The sequence below is a fragment of the Parus major genome, chromosome 5 (assembly GCF_001522545.3).
Source record: "Parus major isolate Abel chromosome 5, Parus_major1.1, whole genome shotgun sequence".
Taxonomy (NCBI): domain Eukaryota; kingdom Metazoa; phylum Chordata; class Aves; order Passeriformes; family Paridae; genus Parus; species Parus major.
In genome coordinates this window covers 30,712,420-30,733,140 of record NC_031774.1, presented here as the reverse complement: position 1 = coordinate 30,733,140, position 20,721 = coordinate 30,712,420, and the positions used below count along the sequence as shown (strand labels likewise).

Below are 20,721 nucleotides of genomic sequence, written 5' to 3'. Positions count from 1 at the left end.
AAATTTAAATAACACAGATCTATGAAAATGCTTTACAGAAATTACCATTACAGCCTTCAAAGGAAATGCAGACTTAGACAACTGTTTAGTAACCTGATGTTGTGCCATTAAATGTGCTTGGCCACCCCAAATAATCTATTTTATGTCTCTGTCTTTATGAATTGTACGTAGACAGTACAATTTGAACATTTATTTTCTGTTCAGTGTTGTAGCTTCAAAAGATGGAATGATCAGTCATGAAATGTAGTCTGTGGTTTAGGGACTGACCATTTTCCTAGGTTGTGGCAGCAGATTATTTAAGCTAGATGTCCAGCTTCTTGGAATGAATGGTTAATCATGAGGCTGTATTGAGACATGTATTGTCTCTGCAGGAATGGTGGGAAGATAAAAACTTGCCAGTTCAAACTGATGTCACCTACAGTTCCCTGAAAAATGTTTTTTCAACGCTTTAATGTCCTAATGAATGTGAAAGTTAAAAGGAAATGTGGGTCCTTTCTTAACTTAGAACCAAAGCACTGTCAGTTGCTTATCACCTTGGTAACTTCACTATACTTTCCTTGTTAGGAGTGCAGGAAGAAGAACTGGAACAGATTGGTAATTAACATATTTCACTGCTTTGTCAACTTTCCTCTTCAGCAGATCGCTTTTCCTAAGATGGTGGCAAGCTGTTGTCGGTTCCTGTGCTACTTCTGTCGCATTAGTCGTCAAAACCAAAAGGCCATGTTTGAGCATCTCAGTTACTTACTGGAAAACAGCAGTGTTGGACTGGGTATGCCATGTAGCTGCAACACCTAAAAGCAAGAGTAGGAGCAACTGTGATATCACAAGACTGGTGTCTAATTTGTATAGCAGGCTGAAACATGCTTAAACCACCTTGTGGTTTCACCTTTAATTCCTTTTTTCTTTTTTTCACTTTTGTTTCATGCTTATGTGTCTATGAATTGTATTAGAAACAGAATAGTCTGTTTAACACCTTGAAAATATCAGTAATAAATGTGTGGTTTAACATTTTTCCGTTCAAAATAGCTGTGGCTTGAAATCTAAGATTAAATTGACTCCTTATGGTGCCTGCCTGTTTCATCTGGTTTAATTTTCTTTGCCTTTATAATTTAGACTACTGAAGTAAATTTCATATTTTTCTTTAAAACAATGAATGTTTTTTTAATGCATGTGCATTAGATCTTGTAACACAAGGAAAATTTTGTTGGCTAGATGGATGGCTATAATAATAACATATGTCAAGGCAAGATAGCATATGATTTCACAATAATTTATCTGCTCATGTGTGCATTTATAAATAATACAGAAAACTAGAAATTATTAAAGAAAGAGAACAGGTAAGTGAACCTTGAAAGGTTCTTTTTGCTAAACATAGGCATGTTTTAAAATCTTGGCATGATAAGGCTGTGCAGAATTATGGAGTTAACATGTTGGTCTCCTAAGGAAAAAGTATTCCTCTGATTTGCTATATTGTTGATACTGATTTTTTCCATATGTATTTAAAATCACTGTGGTTGAGTGTGCTTACAGATATGGATGTGAAGTCAGAAAAAAATTGCAGCATTTTCACATTATTAAAAACAGTTGACTGTCTTCTTGGATGAAGAACTGTCCTAAAATGTTCTGTGAATATACTTATGTTCTAGATTCCAGCGTGATTGCTGCCCTCTGCTGCATGAATGCGATCACTGCAAACTCCGTCTAATTATTATATATTGATTTTTTCTACAGCGTTTCCTTCAATGAGGGGCTCGACACCACTCGATGTGGCAGCTGCCTCTGTGATGGACAACAATGAACTTGCACTCGCATTGGAGGAGCCGGACCTTGATAAGGTGGCCACTCTGATTTATTTACTCATTTATTAAATGGTGTACTTGTGCTAAAAGGGTTTAAAAGGATAGGTTTGGTAATACTAATTTTTGAATATGTTGTCCTCAGAAATACCCACTCTAGGTATGTATTGTTTCAAGGTAAGGTTGACTGAACAGTATTTTCCCTGATTTTACTTTATGCTTATTGGGAATCAGAGCAAAATAGATTTATTTCTATCTTCTGCATCCTTTCACTATTGTTATCAGGTAGAAAGGTTGACTAGAAAAAAAGACAAGAAACAGGAATATCAAGAAGTGGTTTTTGGGGATGAAAATGTTGAAAATTAAAAGAATAATGTTAAATAAAGGACATAGGTCTTTTTGCTTAAAACATAGGTATTTGTGGGGATGGAGATTAAAGCTAAGAAAATGGAAGGGCAGGTATTCCAAGACGAAAGGTGAAACAGGATTTTAAGGATATGGTCAATGGGAAACTGAGTCCAGTACTCAAGTCATTGGCAATGGTTAGGAATAAAGGGGAATGTGATGAGCTGGAAAATGTGGTAAAATGTGAAAAATGGAATGAAAGTTATTTATATATCACAGGAGTAAAATCAGTTTAGAGATGTCAGTGCACAGTCAGAAGAGGAGGAAAGCAGGTAAAGGAAGTTAGAGATGCAAGCTGAGCATTGGGGTACAGAAAACAGAACAGGGTTTAATATAAATACAAGGAGTAGTTAAACCTCTAAATGATAGCTTAGCACAGAGAAAGTCTCTATGGAGTATGAGAGGATCCTGTGATGACAGTGGAACTCGTGGGACTGTCTGTGATCAGTATATGGTGTGGGAGAGGAAAAGTTGTGAAATTGAAATAAATGGGCATATTACAGCAATAGCTTTAGGAAGACAGGCAAGAATATGAATGGAAAGAGTGTGAGACAGCACAGCAATATACTTACTTGGTAATAAGCTGTTGAGAAGAATCAGCAATTCTCTATCACCTTCAAAACAGCAGAGTTCATTTATAAAAAAATTGAATGTTATTAATAAAAATTTGAATGGTATTGATATCTATCCTTGTGATACAATACTTGGTATGGTATAGTGACTGGAACACTGAAAGTGACTGTCTTGTATTTTCATGGAAATTACTGTAGAGGAAGTCACTTAAATTACATTTCACTGTTGACTATATTTCTCATTTGCTGATTGCTTACCTTGAAATACTTGGCACTTTGCTTACTGAAATACTTGGCACTGTACAAATACTGAATGTTCAAACAGTAACAGATATAGGCTGTAACTTAAGCAGTATATTATGTTGAAAAAATCAGGCTGTATGTGCCTCAGACTGGGCTTCTCAAATTTGTTAGTCATTTTAGCTATAAGAATCATAATGTATTGGCTACAATGTATTATCTTTGGTGAGACAATAACTTTATCTAGTGCAGTATGTGGAGGTTATTCAGTAAACAATTCTATGTACTAAATAACCACAAAAAAACTAATACTGTCTGGATATGAGCTGATGGATGTGACAGACACCCTACTCACAGAATGATACAGCATTTCTATGTGACTGAAGTTTATACCATAAAAATTGTGTGCAAAACAAATAAATTGCACATAGAAAACTTACCTTTTGAACTTTTGCCATTGCAAATTTCAACTCTGTTACGTATAAGTAATGCCTTATAAAATAAGGGCCTTGTTACCCTTGTAAAATCATGGCTCAGGCCTGCTACTTTGGCTAAGCAGAAAAGGACTATGGGAAAGTGACTCAGCTGAATTGGAGGCAGAAAAACAAGCTATATAAGCATTGCTCACATAGTGGTATATGGTGGTTGGTTGGATTATATTTGTTATGATTTAAAACTATGTAACAGAAAAAGGTCTGACTGCTTACAATGGCCTGTTTTTTGCAATAAAGTCTCTCTCCTTTGCACCTGCCTGGGGCTCTGCATTGTTTTGCTTCCTACAAAACTCTTTACTGCAAATTTGTGACTGTGTGGACAGCAGAGGATTGTACAAGAAATGTATCCCATGGCTTGATGACACACTGTAGTAAACTGAATAGATTAAAGCCATATGGCTTGGTGGTAACATCGTAAAATCACATTTTTTTATGAGCTGCATTTCTAGACCCCTCCAAGTATGCATTCACTTGTATCTTCTGAATAAGTGCTTGAAAACTATCAAGTCCTGTTAGGAATTACATACTTTTTCCTCAGAGTGCTCTGTAGTAAACATTGTAGTAAACATATTTTCTACATCAGCCCATTTCTCCACTGTTGCAGCCTTTTGGAGGCAATTTGTATAATGTATCAGCAGACATGTAATTCTTTCTAAATTCATAATTTGTTGTCTCTTAAGACACTGAATAAGTATAATCTCATCATATATCTCCCTTTTGCCTTCCATTTTCTCTGCTTACCATTTTAAGAACTTATAATTTGTATATTTTTTTACAAGTTCATGGAAGATTCTTCCTGGTCATTACTTATTTTACATGCTATAACCATGCTCATGTATTGTCATTTGCACAAACATATTTTTATGCACAAACAGATTTTTATTTGAAATGCACATTATCTGCAAATTTCCTTTTAGATGAATGAGGAAATTTTTCTGTATATTTCTGAAATTCAGTTTACTATAATTAAAGGAATTTGTCATAATATCTCAGAGATTTCCCTTATTTAAAGATACTCCTCTTGATAAGAAACGTGCTAGAAATTTTTGTATTACCAAAATTTTTTAGTCTTTCTGGGTTCAGACTCTTAAAACTGTTCATTGTTATTTATCATTCTTCTGAATAATTGTAGTGGTTTTCATATCCATTAAAATTAGGATTACTCTATATAAACTAAAATATATACAAATGTTTATTTTTCTGTTGTAGCAAATAAACCATACACTGTTATTGATCTGATTTTAAAGCTGTTCAGCATTTTAGTTGTTGTGTATGTACTGTCAAAAAGATCTTATGTATTATATAAGATAAATGAAAAAAGTAGATTTTTATTCCACTTTTCACATTTCACATTTGTTCTTGTTGTAATTTTGTGTCATCATATAATTAGGTAACTCCAGAAACAAAGTCTCCTTGCCTTTTTTCATTTAAAAAACCCTATGACTGATAAAATAATGAGCTATCTTGTTAGATCCTTAGGTTAAATGCCCAGAATATAAAAAATCTTGTGATTAAAAAAAAAATAAAAAAATGCTGTGCTCATTCTGGTTTATAGCTATTTTTAGAAATGTATTTCTAAGCATATGAATAAGTGATTAATTCTGTATTGCAGGTTGTTACCTACCTGGCAGGTTGTGGCCTGCAGAGTTGTCCAGTATTGCTGGCTAAAGGATATCCAGACATTGGATGGAACCCAATAGAGGGTGAACGTTACCTGTCATTTTTACGATTCGCCGTTTTTGCCAATAGTAAGTAATTTCTTGGCATCCAGATTCAATCAAAAGGTTTCCTTTAAATTAATTTTCTAACCATAAAAATATGTTAAATCTGAAGAGAGGTTAATGCATACTCTTCTCATTACAAACACAAGACTATTGCTGTATGCTTAGTATTGAAATTTTTTTTTTAATCTTCATAGTGGTATTTTTTTTCTTCATTTTTTTGCAAATCACATAATTGAGAAGATTAACCTGTAGCCATGGTAGCAAATCATGTTAGGAATTCCTTGGCACAGGAAGACCAGGAGTGGGGGTTACATCAATATATTCCTGCCACTCCTCCCGGAGAAGAGTCTTTCCCATGCTCTAGCATGCAGTCCCTCCCATAGGAGACACTTCTCCACCACCTTGTCCAATGTGACTCCATCCCACAGACAAAAATTCTCCACAAACTGCTGCAATGTGGGGCACTTTTCCATGGGGTACAGTCCTTCCAGGACAGGCTGCTCCAGAGTGAGTTCCCCACAAGTCCTACCAGGAAACCCACTCCAGTGTGGGCTCCACTCTCCACAGGTCTGCAGGTGACTCTGCCAGGAGCCTGCTCCAGCACAGGCCTCCCACAGGTTCACAGCCTCCTCTCAGGCATTCCCCTGCTGCGGTGTGGGTCTTCTCCACAGGCTGCAGGTGGATCTCTGCTGCACCATGAACCTCCATGGGCTGCAGGTGGATCTCTGCATCCCAGGGGACCTCCATAGGCCACAGGGGCACAGCTGCTTCACCCATGGTCTTCACCATGGGCTGCAGGGGAATCTCAAACCAGCACCTTAGGATGAGGACTTGTTTTGTATTTTGTAACAAAAAACTAGGAGAAAACAAAGTTTTCTTCTACTTAAGAATATCTTCCAGGTGAAAATATGTGTATTTTTGGTCCTCAGGTGAAAGTGTTGAGGAAAATGCAAGTGTTGTTGTCAAGCTCCTTATTCGACGGCCAGAGTGCTTCGGGCCAGACCTTAGGGGAGAAGGAGGAAATGGTTTGCTGGCTGCTATGCAGGAAGCTATCAGGATCTCAGAGAATCCTAGTCGTGACCTTCCTTCCCAGGCATATAAAAGAGAAGGGTAAGTAAATGTGAATGCTTGTTTGGCAAATGGGGATTTAATAGCTGGTTCAATCATGCTTGCACTATGTGGATAATAGACCCTGTTGTGTAAGGCACTATACAAACAGAGAGAATTAGAGATTCACATCCACACGCAGTTGTCATATGGTATTCATAAAGCATTAGCTAGATAAAAGTGGAATAAGAGTTACAGAGAGAAAAAGCCTGAAGGACAAAATAAATGAGAAGACTCTGTGGAATGAACCTAAAGTTAAGCTAAAGTAAAAGAGGAAAGTAGAAGGCCTGTGTGAAGCCAGCTATTAGAGTTAGCCTGCATGCTTACCCTTGAGACAAAAACCCTTTAGTCTGGAGCCAAAGGGATGAGTATGTCTGGTGAATAGTCTCTGGATGATGTCTCTAGCTCCAGAGAAGGACTATAAAACTTAGATTAGTAAAAACACTCACTGTTATTTTTAACTTTCCAGTGATGAGGAGGAGGAGGAAGAGGAGACTGTGCACATGGGAAATGCAATCATGTCATTTTACTCAGCTCTCATAGATTTACTTGGACGCTGTGCACCAGAAATGCATGTAAGTGTTTGCCACGTGAATACATGGAAAAATATGTAAAATAGCTGTTTCAACTGTAATGCCTGTAACAGCCACGTGCAAGACTTGGTTTTAATTAGACTGACTGTTGCTTGTTGGTGCTCAAAATTCTTCAGTAGCTTAAAATCTTCTGTGTATCTCAATACAATAAGAGGAAGAAATTTGGCTTGCAATCTCCCTGCTTACTCTTACAAAACCTATTAATTTTATTAGCTGTATGTAGTAGCTCTCTATTGCCAGACAGTTTCATGTTAAAAAAATTATTGGTAGAGATTTTCAGACACAGGTTATGAATACCTGATTTCTGCTAGAAGTTGAAAGGAATTACTCACCTCATTGTTGTAAATGCCTTTTGAAGATTTTGAAGAATAGAAATAATAGAAAAATGCATGGACACATCACACAGATCTGCATCCATTTGTTGTGTAAAAAAGGAAGCTCAAAACTTGTCACCATGGGTTCTCTAGGTAACATGGAATTTTCATAAGTTTTGGTTTCATCACCATATCTGTTTGGTTTAGGAATCTTACCAATGTAGAGTTTTTTGCATTATTGGAAATTTATAATATTGTGAAATCATTGATATAAAAATAAGAACAGATAATAAAGTAGGAACAACTGAATTTGACAACTTCATTAATTCTTGGATAAATTGAATTTCTGTACAATTTCTTCCAGTGTTTGGAAAAGAATCATATTAATAGAAATATTTAGAGAAAAATTTTCTTACTGAATTTCTTTATTGATAAATTTTTCTAACAGCTCATTCAAAGTGGAAAAGGGGAAGCAATTCGAATCAGGTCAATTCTTCGATCCCTAGTGCCGACTGAAGATTTGGTGGGGATTATAAGCATACCACTAAAGTTGTCCACAGTTAACAAAGGTAACTTCAATACGAAAGTATTAGACAATTTAAATATTAGACCATTTATCTTTTATGAAATTCTTTTGCCACATTAGCCTTCCGATTAAAAATAGAGCAGTATTGTTAGAGTTGAATGTAAGCAGAGAACTGTTCTTCAAGTTTTAATTAGATCTGCATCAATTTGAGCTGCTCCAGTGGCAGAGATATTTGCTCCTGTTTAGCAGAGAATGTAAGAACATAAGAAATACTTTAAAGCATCACTCCAATGGGTCAATACTTTGTCTCCAGCAGTGGCTCTAGATATGTTACCTCTTTAGGTAAAAAATTCAAGCTTGGGCTCAGTCCCTTTGTATTTCCACATTATCCAGTGATTTGGTAGAATATTTTACCATGCATTTCTAAATTTTCATGTAAGAGTGAAAGATAATTAAATTACAAAATAATAGGGTTTTTTAAATAATAAAAATCTGCTATTCTAAATGATTATTTTTCAGCATAGAACAGAACTGAACAAGAATGTAATTTTCTTTGAGTATGTGATTGTACACATTAAATGTAATTATGTCTTTCATTGCTTTGGTGTTTCTTGTTTTATCAGTTACCCACTATTAAAAATTGCATTGTATATTTGTGTAGATGGCACAGTAAATGAGCCAGACATGTCTGCCAGTTTCTGTCCTGATCATAAAGCACCCATGGTACTCTTCTTGGACCGTGTCTATGGTATTAAGGACCAAAGCTTCCTTCTTCACCTACTGGAAGTAGGATTTTTGCCAGATTTAAGAGCTTCTGCCTCTTTGGATACAGTACGTATTTCACTATTGAGTTTAGGTGGAGTGGCTGGATATAGTGGCTCTGTAAGTGTGAAAAACTGGAATTTCAAGTCAAAACAGCTTTTAAACAAAGCTATTATAGGCTCACTCTAAAATAAAATCATTATTAATTCACTTACTCTTAATTTATAGTGCATATGTCTGTCTATAAGCATTCAGTAGCACTTTATGAGGTGTAAAAGTAGTTTAAGATCTTTTGATACAGGCTGTACAGTAATCCAATAAGTACATTGAGTATACTGCAGTAGGCCTAATGATTGCTTTTATTTCATGTTTATTTCCAATAATTACCCTGAAAATCCAGGTGCATGAAGAAATTGAGATGACAAGTTTTATTTAATGCTTAGGGGGGTTTCTAACCTATTTCAGCAAGATAGAAGCTACATATTCTTTTCTGCTACTCTTGATTCAGAATGCAGGGGCACAATAGATGGGTCATAAATGGGTGGCTTGAATTTTCTCCAGGTGAAAAAGAAATGTCTTTAGTCTTCATGTATATACCAAGAATATGATGTTAGGACCCAGCCACTTAAGAGATTTAAGGACTATTACATTGTTATGTTTTATAGCCTTCATATTTAGTGACCTTTATGCAGTGTGATACTAACAGTCATTTACTACTTCATACAGGTTTCTCTAAGTACCACAGAGGCAGCTCTCGCACTAAATAGATATATTTGCTCAGCTGTGTTTCCGTTACTCAAAAGATGTGCTCCCCTCTTTTCTGGAACAGAGCATCATGCCTCTCTGGTTGACTCCACGCTTCACACAATATATAGGTTATCCAAGGGACGGTCCCTCACGAAAGCTCAGAGAGATGCTATTGAGGAATGCCTGCTTGCTATTTGCCAGTACGTACGATAGTTGGGTACAAATTAACTTCTTTTGTACAGGAATAGGTATTTTAACAACTTCTTTTTTTACTTGTAGTGTAGACCTAAGACTATTTTATTCTTGAATGAAATAAATGACCTGTGTTACCCCAGTAACTAGCATAATGTTCTTTGCTATTTCCTTCTATAGGTAGATAGTGAAATTTCTTAAGCACTTAGCACTGTTTATTCAAAATACTTTTAATGAGTGTTTTGTCTCCCAGTATGTAACTTGACTTCAATTTTTTTTTCATTTACAATGAACTCTATGAATTTTGCTAATAACATCTATTTTTTAAAATTACAGCCATTTGCGTCCCTCTATGCTACAACAGCTGTTGAGAAGGCTGGTTTTTGATGTGCCCCTGCTCAATGAATACTGTAAAATGCCTCTCAAGGTAAATACTTTCTTTTCTGTACATGCATCCAGCATAAAGCTTCAAAACAAACTGTTGTTGTCTTGTTTTTAAAAATAGAATGGGAAGGGTAAAGTAATGTAAAATTACTTCTGAATTGAAAATAATCTTATTGTTTTGTAGTCTTTCAAATTAAATGTAATGTCTGCAAAATTTTTGAAATCATGCCTAATGCAAACAGTAAGGTGATTATGATAGTTTGTATAGTGAACTGTCGACTTTCCCGTTGATTCAGCTAGAGAGTATTTGAATGTATCAATTTAAATGTCAGTGTTATCTTGAGATTTCTTCTTCTGCTGTATGAACTATAATAACTTTTGGTGGAATGCATGGTCAGGAGTGAATTTTAAAATCCAAGGAATCTAAAAGACAAGATGCAGGGAAGAAAATTCACCTTCTATTTTTGAGTTACTGAAGTTTTATCTCTTGGTCTGTAAAAACAAAATTACAATTGTTAGATTATAAGAAATCTTCAGAACTATTCTAGCAGGTTTGTTTTTTTGGGTTGCATGTTTTTTTGGTTTTTTTTTTTGGTTGGGTTAAAACAGCCTGATCTTAGGTCTGTGTCTTTTTGTGAAAGAATTGAAATTTTATAATATTGTGAAGCAGAGCTGCCATATACAAACTTACTCTGGAGCATCATTATTTTTTGACTAAAAGTGTGGTGTAGAGGGAGTGTTTGGTCTGGTTTTTAATTATTATTTTCTCTTTTTACATAGAATTGCAGTAAAAATTAAAATGTCAATATTCTAGTCTGATAGTAAAAGAGTTTTTTTTAATTTCCATGGGATTGGAATTTTTAGTTCTACAGAAGAAACAGGTAGAAATTTGAAATTTTGTGGAAAGTGCACCAGTAATCATATATAATAGTTCTTTAGCTTCACAGATTTCCTGTCTGATAGTTCTTTCTGTCAATTTTTCCAGAGCTGAGCAGTCAGAGTCAAGAGGGTGTACTGCATGTGTGTTTTGCAGTGTTTTGAATAACACTAAAGACATCATCTACAAATGACAGGAGTTAAATCAATTTGAAGTTGTAACACTTTTCATCAGAATCTATCATGTCCTGCCTTACACCCATTTCGTGTCTCTATTTTTATCCTGTGAGCTAGTCTGTGCTCAAATGGTGACAATTCTGAAATTTTGCTACTCCCTGTAATCATTGAGAATTCCACAGCAGGAACTGGAGATAATACAGGCTTTATACTTTCACAATATGGGCTCTGCTGCTCTTCCTAAAAGAAAAAGAAGTAAAAAAGACCATTATTCTGAGCCATTGGAAATGAAGAGACAGACACAAATAATACTATTCCTGTAACTGTCTAACGTAACAGATTTTTTTTACTTTGTTAAATAGCAATGTTTCATATGCATTTTTATTTCTTGAAAATCTAGCTTCTGACAAATCATTATGAGCAGTGCTGGAAATATTACTGTCTACCTTCAGGAATGGGAAGCTATGGAATTGCAGCAGAGGAAGAATTACATTTAACTGAAAAACTTTTCTGGGGAATATTTGATTCCTTGTCTCATAAGGTAATGGCTGCAATTCACATTACATTATGGGGTGGGCATAAAAGCATTACAGCAATAATTTGCTGTGCCAAGATCAGAAATTTCCTATTTTAAGGGTTGCTTCATCTAATATGGGAGGCAATGAGTGCTTTTAATGAAGTGAAAAATTGAATGCTGAATCTTGAAGGATTCTCTCCAAGCTGATGAAATGTCAAATCTTTGCTTGATATACTCATAAGCTTTATATTACTAATTAGGAGATATGTGTATGTATATTCACATATATACACAGATTAGTTTTCACTGCACTAACATGTCAGTGTTGTCTGCTCTCCTATCTTGATTCTACTAAACATTTTAAATTACTTTTTATTGACATAAAATTAATTTTGATAAATATATGTATGTGCTTATCAAAGTGTTGGTATATGCAGAATAAATTTACATTATCAGTCTTCAAATATGTATTTGTATGTAGTTTTCCACCTAATGACCAGCTGAAGAGATATGATTGAATGTACTATGAAATAAACACTTTTCCATTTTTGTTTACCAAGTGTCATATTGGGAATTTTTAACTTACTCAGTTTGTCTCTCAGTAAGAAAAAGTTGGGTTTCTGATATGAAAAATGTCTTACTGAGTAAACACTTTTTTGTGCTTGCTTGGGATCAAAATTTAGCCCAATCAAAAATCAGTTTTTGCTTTAGAACAATAAAAAATCATATTCATTGTGTCTCAATTTATGTTTTCTTTCTAAGCAACAGATTTACATGATTGTTCCTATAGGCATTCAGATTTATAATATGGAAATAAAAGCTTTATTCGTATTTGATTTTAGTAGCGTTTACCTCTCTCTTACTGCTTTCACAAGTGTTAAAATCTTTCCAATTATTGCATCTTTGATTATAACAGATAAATTGACATGACATGTTTCTGCCAATACTGGTGGCTTTCTATAACATTTTTATTTTTCTGTAAATGGTTGTTAGCCCAGTGAAAGAAAAGTTGTGTAAATCTGACCTACAGTATTCTCCACCATTCTTTTTTGTTCTAAGATATCTATAACTTTGATGTCATTAAAAATGATGAAATTATTTTGCTACAGGAAATCACAATTTCCTTTAATGAGCATATTTTAAAATTAAATAGTGCAGGGTAAAAGAAAGGCAAAATGACAATGGCTTCTGCTAATTCTGCAGGAATTAGTAATTTTAGAGCTAAGGCAGTGTTTTACAGATTATCATGCTCTGTAACTAGGCAAACAAGCCTTGATCCTCCCTAAACAGGCCTTCTTGGCCCAAAGAAAGTTCAAGTTGAACTCATATTGCATATACATACACAGTGTCAGCACACTCATGCCAATCTGAGTAGTCTTAAGAATATATCATGTTGATATAATGGCAAATAGATGTCATGCAATAATAATTTTGCTCTATGTTTGAGTTTTAAATATGATTTACTGTTTGTTTGCATTTTCTAATATTTGTACACCGCTATGGCTGCTTGGATTTTACTAACATTTTGCATGTTTTTCTATTGGATTTTCCAACCAGTTCCTATCTCTCCTGCAGAAGTATGATCCAGAGCTCTTTCGAATGGCTTTGCCTTGTCTAAGTGCTATAGCTGGTGCCTTGCCCCCTGATTATTTAGATACACGAATTACATCAACTTTGGAAAAGCAGACTTCAGTGGATCCAGAAGGAAATTTTGATCCCAAACCTGTCAGCACATCAAAGTGAGTCATGTAATTCATAGTTGTTTCCTTCCCTTAAATATTTTTGTACTATTCCTTATTAACATTTTTTTATCTTCTGTAAGGAGGGAGAGTTGGCTGGTGACTGACATGTTAGTGGTATTAGGACTTTCAGAAGTAGTACAGGGATTTTTGCTTCTCCTGCCAAATACTTCACTGCAACATATCCTTTTATGTCAGACATAAAACATATTCTTTTCCACCCTGAACAGCTGTTAAATATTTCCATCTTATGTCTGCAGAGAAAATAGTAAATTCTATATTCATTATGTACTCTATTGCCTAATAGTTCAAATGTTTGGGATATATAAATTAAAAACCACCATTATTTTGCATGTGCTTATGACAATTTGTACAAGATCACAAAAATATGGTGATTCAATTGGTCTGTAGCCCAACTTTTATAAAATCTTCATTTTATTTTGAGAACTGATTTTGAGAACTGATCTGTAGAAACATGATATGACAAAATAAACAGATCATGTAGGATGATTAAATAGAGATTTGGCTTTCCTAGTAATCTTGCGCTTTTAAAATGCGGACTTTTTATTCAAAAACTGAGGATCGCTAGCTCACTCTTGCTATTAAAGTCTTATCCTTCCATCATTATGCATTGTGAAACATCCATATTAATATTATTCTATATTAAGAATTAGCAACAAAATTACCTGCAGATTATGGTAAAGCAGGTTTTTGTTTCTTTGTGATTTCAGTTGCTAAAAAGTGTGACTGTTACATACTTGAAGTTTCTCTGTAAATGCCATTATAGCTATGCAGTTTTTTTGCATAGCTATAATGGCAGAATAAAGAATTCCGATGCCAAATGCCTTGCCTTCATTTGGAGGTGAAGCATTTTGATTAGTGCTATGTTATGCTGACATTTTTTTCATAAATCAGACTGCAGTAGCTTATGATTGAGTGACCATTGCCCTCTTCACTTACAGCCTTGTACTTCCTGAGAAGTTGGAGTATATTGTAAGCAAGTATGCTGAACATTCCCATGATAAATGGGCCTTTGAAAAGGTAGGAGTTATTTTAAGACTGGAAATGGTCCAGGACTAGTAAATAATTCTGAGGGTGGATATTATTTTGGGATATGTGGAAGAAACCCCTTGCTTAATAAAATGCATTGCAACTCATTACTTTTTCAAAGAATTTATTAGGAGAGACTTGAGGGGACTGAAAAGAGGGAGATTGGTTTGGATGTTTGTTTGTTTGGTGTTTTGGTGGGGTTTTATTGTTCTTTGGAGGTTTTTTTCTCTTTTTTATTTTTATTTTTTTATTTTTTAAGTAAGAATATAGCTCTTTAGGCATCTCTTTGCCTGGTAATGGTGCCTTTTGACTGGGAGTCAGAGGTTCAATTTTACTGCAGTAGCTACATGATCTAAGAAAGTACAGCCTAATGTAATTTTTTATTTCAGATAAGTAGTTGTAGCTTTTCTTTCTTCTTAGCTTTAAAAAGCTTGTTATGTACTGAATTGCTCTGCAATTTTCCAAATGCTCTGTCACTATGTCATGTTTCTGTTTCATTATTTCTACAGAGCTACAAGAAAAGACAGTGAATTCTTAAATAATTTATTGTAACAATTAGTAACAAATGAATAGCAATTTTATGGAAGAGTTGTATGAGATAATTCTTTTGTTTGGGGGGCCCTATGTATACAAATTTGTAGAGGAAGGTATTGGCGATTGAGAGATGATCCTTTATCAGTTCCATTGTACTCCGTGCTTTATTCCCCATAGAATGTACACATATATATGTAAATATACACAGAATAATTTCAAACCATAAATTTCAGTTATTATTTAAGGTAAGAGATTCATTACTTACATTCTTCAGTTCTTGATTGGTCAATGTTGCATATCCTTCTCTGTGTTTCTGACTTTAGCCTCACAGAGAATTGGGACAATCTTTTGTGCTGTCTCAATGCATGAGCCCACTTGGAAGGGGCCAGTGTAAGTTAGGCTCAGGACTGGTATCAGGAGACTCACTCCTCACAGGTGGCATCCATTCTGTCTCAGGCATGTTTTGTTCCTGCCTGTCCACAGAGGGATGCACACTCCTCTCCTGTGGCGTTGAGCAGCTCTTGGAGTGGGTTAGCAGTTTGATGTGACAAAGGAAACTGGCTAATTTGCTCTCACTCATCAATGTTGTTCTCATCTTATTTCAGTGGGGGTTTTGGCTGTTTTTTCTTTTTCAGACTAATAGTGGATGGAAATATGGTGTTTCACTGGATGAAAATATGAAGACTCACCCATTAATAAGGCCTTTCAAAACTTTAGCTGAAAAGGTAATAGAGGAAATTTCAGCTGCATCAATATGAAGTAGACTGATTCATGTGCTTTTAAAAATCCATTTCAATATATTCTGTTAAATGTCAGGAAGAGGCACAAACAAGAATTCTTACAGTTAATAGGTAAAACTTTATGCTGAAGTGATTTTGCAGTTAATCTTACACTGAGTCTTTTATAATTTGCTTCCATTAGTCATAATGTTCATTGTTTCTTCATAGGCCTGGGAAAATTTGAATTAACAAGTATCAGTAGCACAGTTTTTTCAGGCTTCCATGGATGAAAAATGACTGGCAGAAACTCCTGGAGCTTAATAAAAGCATAATTTAACATAACTGAAGACAATTTTGTCTTCCATAAAGTTGGTAGAAAAATGGGAAAAAAGCGTAGGAGATGATTCAATTGAAAATGCAGAAAAACATTTAAAGTATTTTGAATTTCTTGACTAGGCAAAATGTCTCCAAGTTTTCAGAATAGTGAAATGAATTTTAATTCTGTTACTTATTTTTGTAATGATTCACTGGGAGACACAAGTCAATTACATATGTCCCTCTTCCTATTCAGAGAACAGACATGGCAAGACTCAAGGGGGATTAAAGGGGTTGTTTCCTAAGGTTTGTAAATTGCTTTGGAATCTTTGGGGAGGAGCCAAAGCATTGTTGGTTGTTATTTAACCAGTTCAAAGAGAATTTTCTGAATTGTCTGAAATCAGAATTTTGAACATAAGTCAGATCTATCCCTAAAAGCTGTCATTTTGAGCAACTGGGTTATGGTACAACCTAAAAATCTTTTATTTAATTGATTTGATAAGACTTAATATGACATACTCAGAATTTTGCCAGAGATTTTCAGAATTTTTCTAACACTTTTACTTTACAAAGGAGTGCTGCAATATGGGCTGTTGCTTATTTTTTTATTGGTAACTGTGTTTATATGAAGAGGTGTATAGTTTAGTAACCTTCTGTATCTGTGCATGGATATAAATATAGGAAGACAAAAAAAAGTCTTGAGTGCTTGATGCATTTGAAGACACTCACAGAACCATCATTTTTTGGTTGTTTTGTGCTAGTAGAACTAATGAATAAGTTTCCAGGTTAAATCTACATTTTTGCTCTAGAGCTCATTGCAGTGCTGTTAGCTTCTGACACATACCCAGCAATAAATGCCACTAAGAATTTTTTTTTACTTGCAAGTATTTAAAATATGAAATATATTTTGTGTTCTTGTATAATATACAAATTTTCTGTACTTTTCTGGTATGTGGCACTTTATAGAGAAGGACAGAATATTTGTATTGTGATTTTGCTACTTACTTAATACAGAAAAAAATTGGTATTCTTTTCTTCAAAGGAAAAGGAAATTTATCGTTGGCCTGCCAGAGAATCACTGAAAACCATGTTGGCCTTGGGATGGAGCCTAGAAAGAACCAAGGAGGGAGGAGAAGCAATAATGCATCAGCGTGAAAATGAAAAGCTTCGTAGCATATCTCAATCTAGTCAGGTAAGGTAGAATGCCTTAAGTTTAGAAAACAAATGCCCTTTTCAATTATTTACTAATAAATTATAAACAATTATGTCAACTTTATATTCTTTTAGTGAAAAGAAACTTTCAATGGTAGAGTTCTAAAACTGGAAAACTTGTCACTATAATAAACACTGTGCAACACTAAAGAGGGGATTCCACAAAGTTTTTGAGACAATGAGGCCGTAAGGCACAATATATATTAATTTTCTTAATTCCCACATGGTTCTGTCATGTTTTGAAGGCACATCTTGTATGTCTCATGATTGGTCTCCTCCCAGGCTAAAAGCTTAGTTCTTTGCAGCTTGCCACCTATTGTGAATAGAGAGATCGAAGTATCTGCAGCAACATGCATGCTTCCACACTAGCAAACCTGTTCTCTTAATCATCCAGTGCCTGCAGAGCATTGCAAAATAGGTGAACTGTTTCTTCAAGAAAGTATAAAATTGGGAATGGTGTTACTCTAATCAGGTCAATGACAGAGACATTGTAATTGAATATTTGGTTCTTTTATCTGAAATTATTTTGTCTGAGAATAATTTTCTTTTCCACTGCAGGGAAATGGGTATAGCCCAACACCACTTGATCTCTCTAATGTGGCACTTTCTAGGGAGCTTCAGGTTTGTATTTGTGTTTTGCATATATTATGCTGAAAGGATATATATCCATATACATATGGGTGTACTTGGTTTCATTATTATTAACAAGTTGAATTTTTTTAGGTCTAATGAATATATTTGTGGTTGTAGTAATGATAAGCTGTTGTAGAAAGAGTCCATGCTATTTACGTACTGAAAGATGAAATTTCTTCTGTTCATGCCATTGGTGCTTCCTGAATTCCCAGAGAAAATGAAGCACAAAGCTAGGGAAGGGGCTGTCAACAGCATGTTATGAGTATCCTGTGCTTGTGCTGACTTCAAAGAATAGCTCAATATAGAAATTCCACTAAACTATGATGTTTCTTCATGACAAGAGTGTAGACTTTACTCAAGACTGCAAAATTATGTAGCATTACAGAATTTTTAATTGTCACCTAATCTTGCCTCTTGTTTTTTTTTGATGTAGGGAATGGTTGAGGTAATGGCAGAAAACTACCATAATATATGGGCCAAAAAGAAGAAAATGGAGTTGGAAAGCAAAGGTAAGCCACAATCCTGCAAACCACACCAAAAAAGACAAGGAGAATGAGGGAGAATGAGGGAGAAGAAACAATCTGAAAGATGACAGTGTAGGACAATCAAAAGTGACTAGTTCCTTTTGTACATGAAGTAGAATAAATCTTACAGTAGAAAAACTTACAGTTCTTTCAACTTACTAAAGGTGGAGGTAGTCACCCTTTACTGGTGCCTTATGACACATTGACAGCCAAGGAGAAATCACGGGACCGTGAAAAGGCACAAGAACTGTTTAAATTCCTTCAAGTCAATGGTATAATCATATCTCGGTAAGTTGCACGTTTTTTTATTTGCTTGCTTGCATTCAATGCACAAACCAGCATGTTAATCTTATCTCACTGCAGACTGGCAGTTATTAACATAATTACTGTTCAGCATATCTTCTATGAATCAGAGTTATTTTCATGTTCAGAAAGACTCTTCTAAAACAGAATATTCAGGCAACATTTTTAATGAGAGCATAGTAAATACAAATTGCAACAATAGATAAGAGGATAATAAAATGTCTAAGTTAGCAGCCAGCAGTATGAGTGGAAAAATTAATCTGAGTTCTGATACTGAAACATATATATTTAAAACTGCTTTTTAATCCAGTTTTTGAAAAAAATATTGCTCTGAGTTCTGTAGTAATAAGACAAAGTGGCTCCTTTGTGGGCATGAACTTCTACTCTAGCAGAAGCATAGATTTCCTTTACTGTAACTTGAATTGCTGTTTCTCAAAGTAAGCTGCCCTGTGGGGACTTCTTACTGTAGTATGTGGCTTTATATGATGGAATTCTGAATTACTCTACTATAAATCTCCTCCTTTATTGTATGTGAAACAACACATAGGAAACCTCAATTTTCTGGCATCAAGCATTTTTGTGAACTCAATTGTATTAATGAACAATTTTCTCTGTACACACATAGAATCAGATGTTACCTTTTTTCATTTATTTTTACTTTTCAAGTCTGTGTTTCTATTGAAAGTATACTCAGAAATTTATTAAAATCAATTTTTAACATCTGCAAAATGTAACTTTGCATCAAGAATTAATAATATTTCTAAGAGACGAGAAAACAGTTCTAAGTATACATTTCTATATTACTACAGAGAAAAATTCCCCCCTGCCACATATGTAGGCTCTCAGCCTGAACCCAAAGTGTAGGTATGCAATCAGATATTTTTATATCTTCCATAGTTGTTTCAGAGCCATTGAAAAACTGGTCTACTTAATGCAAACGAATGATCTTCTGAAACACCAGTGGAATTGGTCAAATTTTCAGCTGCATGTGTTTGGGTCAGGAAATCACTTTTTTCAGTGTTACATGTTACATCATGGGACAAATCAACTTGAAAACACAGTTTCAAACTCTTCATTGATAGGGGCAAAGAGTTTGCAGTAACTGTGTATAAGGATGAATCAAGGTTATCCTCTTTTCAATGTTTTCTTCAGATGAATATATGCATATATGTATATATATATATAATCTTTTGAAGTACTCATTGCAATTATCACATTTCAAGATGTCATTCTTGAAAATGTTGGACTAATCATTAAAACATAGGAATTGTTTATAATTGGAAATGTATAGGCGGAGCAGCATGTGTACTTACATATACCATCTGCTTCTGTTTTTGGGTTTTTTGCTCTTTGCTGAGAAAATTCTTGACACACTTTTTATGTTTATTTCATACAGATAAATCTCTCAGGCCTTACTCAAGTACATGTTAGAAACATCATGGTATTTTGTTAAGTATCTTCAAATCTCTGCAAGGTCTTTGGATATTGTTTTATGTACTTGCAGACCTATCCACGTCTTTCTGTATTTCGGAAAGTATGTGTAATCTCTTAGGAACCATGACTTCTTATAAACTCAAAAAGAAGATATCTACAGTGACCTCACTGAAAATACAGCTAAATACTTAGTCTCCTTTGTGAGAGTGAGGCAGCAGAAGATGCCTCTTAAGCATACATAGCTGTTAATTCATACTAAATAATTTGCACAGGTGATAAATTAATAGGGAGTCATCAAAGTATACAAACTAGAACTCTTAAAATAGAATTTTTATTAATTTTTTTCATAAATTAAACTAAGATGGGAGGTTAGAGTCTTACTAAGTTTGTGTTTAAAATGGGATTGAAATGTCTTTCTTGGTTCTCTGGCTGTGGTCCCCCAGACTAAAACCATTTCTTTCCTCTTAACTGTTTTCTGACATGGTCAAGAACATATATTTTATTGTTAGATTTTTTTGTTGTTAAAATTTCTTCTGCATCAACTTCCCCCCAGAATTACTTTTTTTTGCTTGGATTTGTCTCACAGCTGTATTAAATTGCTAGTCTAATATTCCATTTTACTTCCTCAATTTACTCCCATACCAGTGGTAAGGACTCTTGGTAGGAATGACCATTTTCTTATACCACAGCAGTGAGTGCAGCAGCTTCCCTTTTTTCTTGCTCCTATCTTGCTTTTTCCTCAGTGTCTTCCTTCTTCCCTACTTCTGACACACCATTCAGCTCCTCTGTAGCCTCTGCGTGCCCTTTGGCCAGGTTATTATCTCTTAACTGG

At 34.8% G+C, this 20,721-nt stretch overlaps 1 protein-coding gene across 13 annotated transcripts in view; it reads left to right on the top strand.

The window, feature by feature from the left end:
• RYR3 (ryanodine receptor 3) overlaps nucleotides 1–20,721 on the top strand; it is a 199,910-nt gene that overhangs the window by 112,890 nt on the left and 66,299 nt on the right. For 7 of the 13 annotated variants that reach the window (XM_015630070.2, XM_015630065.3, XM_033515402.1 and 4 more), the window contains exons 42-58: nucleotides 637–769; nucleotides 1,732–1,835; nucleotides 5,120–5,255; nucleotides 6,161–6,341; nucleotides 6,808–6,913; nucleotides 7,694–7,814; nucleotides 8,433–8,602; nucleotides 9,260–9,480; nucleotides 9,809–9,899; nucleotides 11,310–11,450; nucleotides 12,984–13,165; nucleotides 14,128–14,206; nucleotides 15,385–15,474; nucleotides 16,826–16,975; nucleotides 17,554–17,616; nucleotides 18,062–18,137; nucleotides 18,317–18,440. In XM_015630070.2, coding sequence (XP_015485556.1) covers nucleotides 637–769; nucleotides 1,732–1,835; nucleotides 5,120–5,255; nucleotides 6,161–6,341; nucleotides 6,808–6,913; nucleotides 7,694–7,814; nucleotides 8,433–8,602; nucleotides 9,260–9,480; nucleotides 9,809–9,899; nucleotides 11,310–11,450; nucleotides 12,984–13,165; nucleotides 14,128–14,206; nucleotides 15,385–15,474; nucleotides 16,826–16,975; nucleotides 17,554–17,616; nucleotides 18,062–18,137; nucleotides 18,317–18,440 — 2,168 coding nt within the window. The remainder of the gene's footprint in view (nucleotides 1–636; nucleotides 770–1,731; nucleotides 1,836–5,119; nucleotides 5,256–6,160; nucleotides 6,342–6,807; nucleotides 6,914–7,693; nucleotides 7,815–8,432; nucleotides 8,603–9,259; nucleotides 9,481–9,808; nucleotides 9,900–11,309; nucleotides 11,451–12,983; nucleotides 13,166–14,127; nucleotides 14,207–15,384; nucleotides 15,475–16,825; nucleotides 16,976–17,553; nucleotides 17,617–18,061; nucleotides 18,138–18,316; nucleotides 18,441–20,721) is intronic. The other 6 variants (XM_015630068.2, XM_015630077.3, XM_015630076.3 and 3 more) reach the window with 3 other exon arrangements.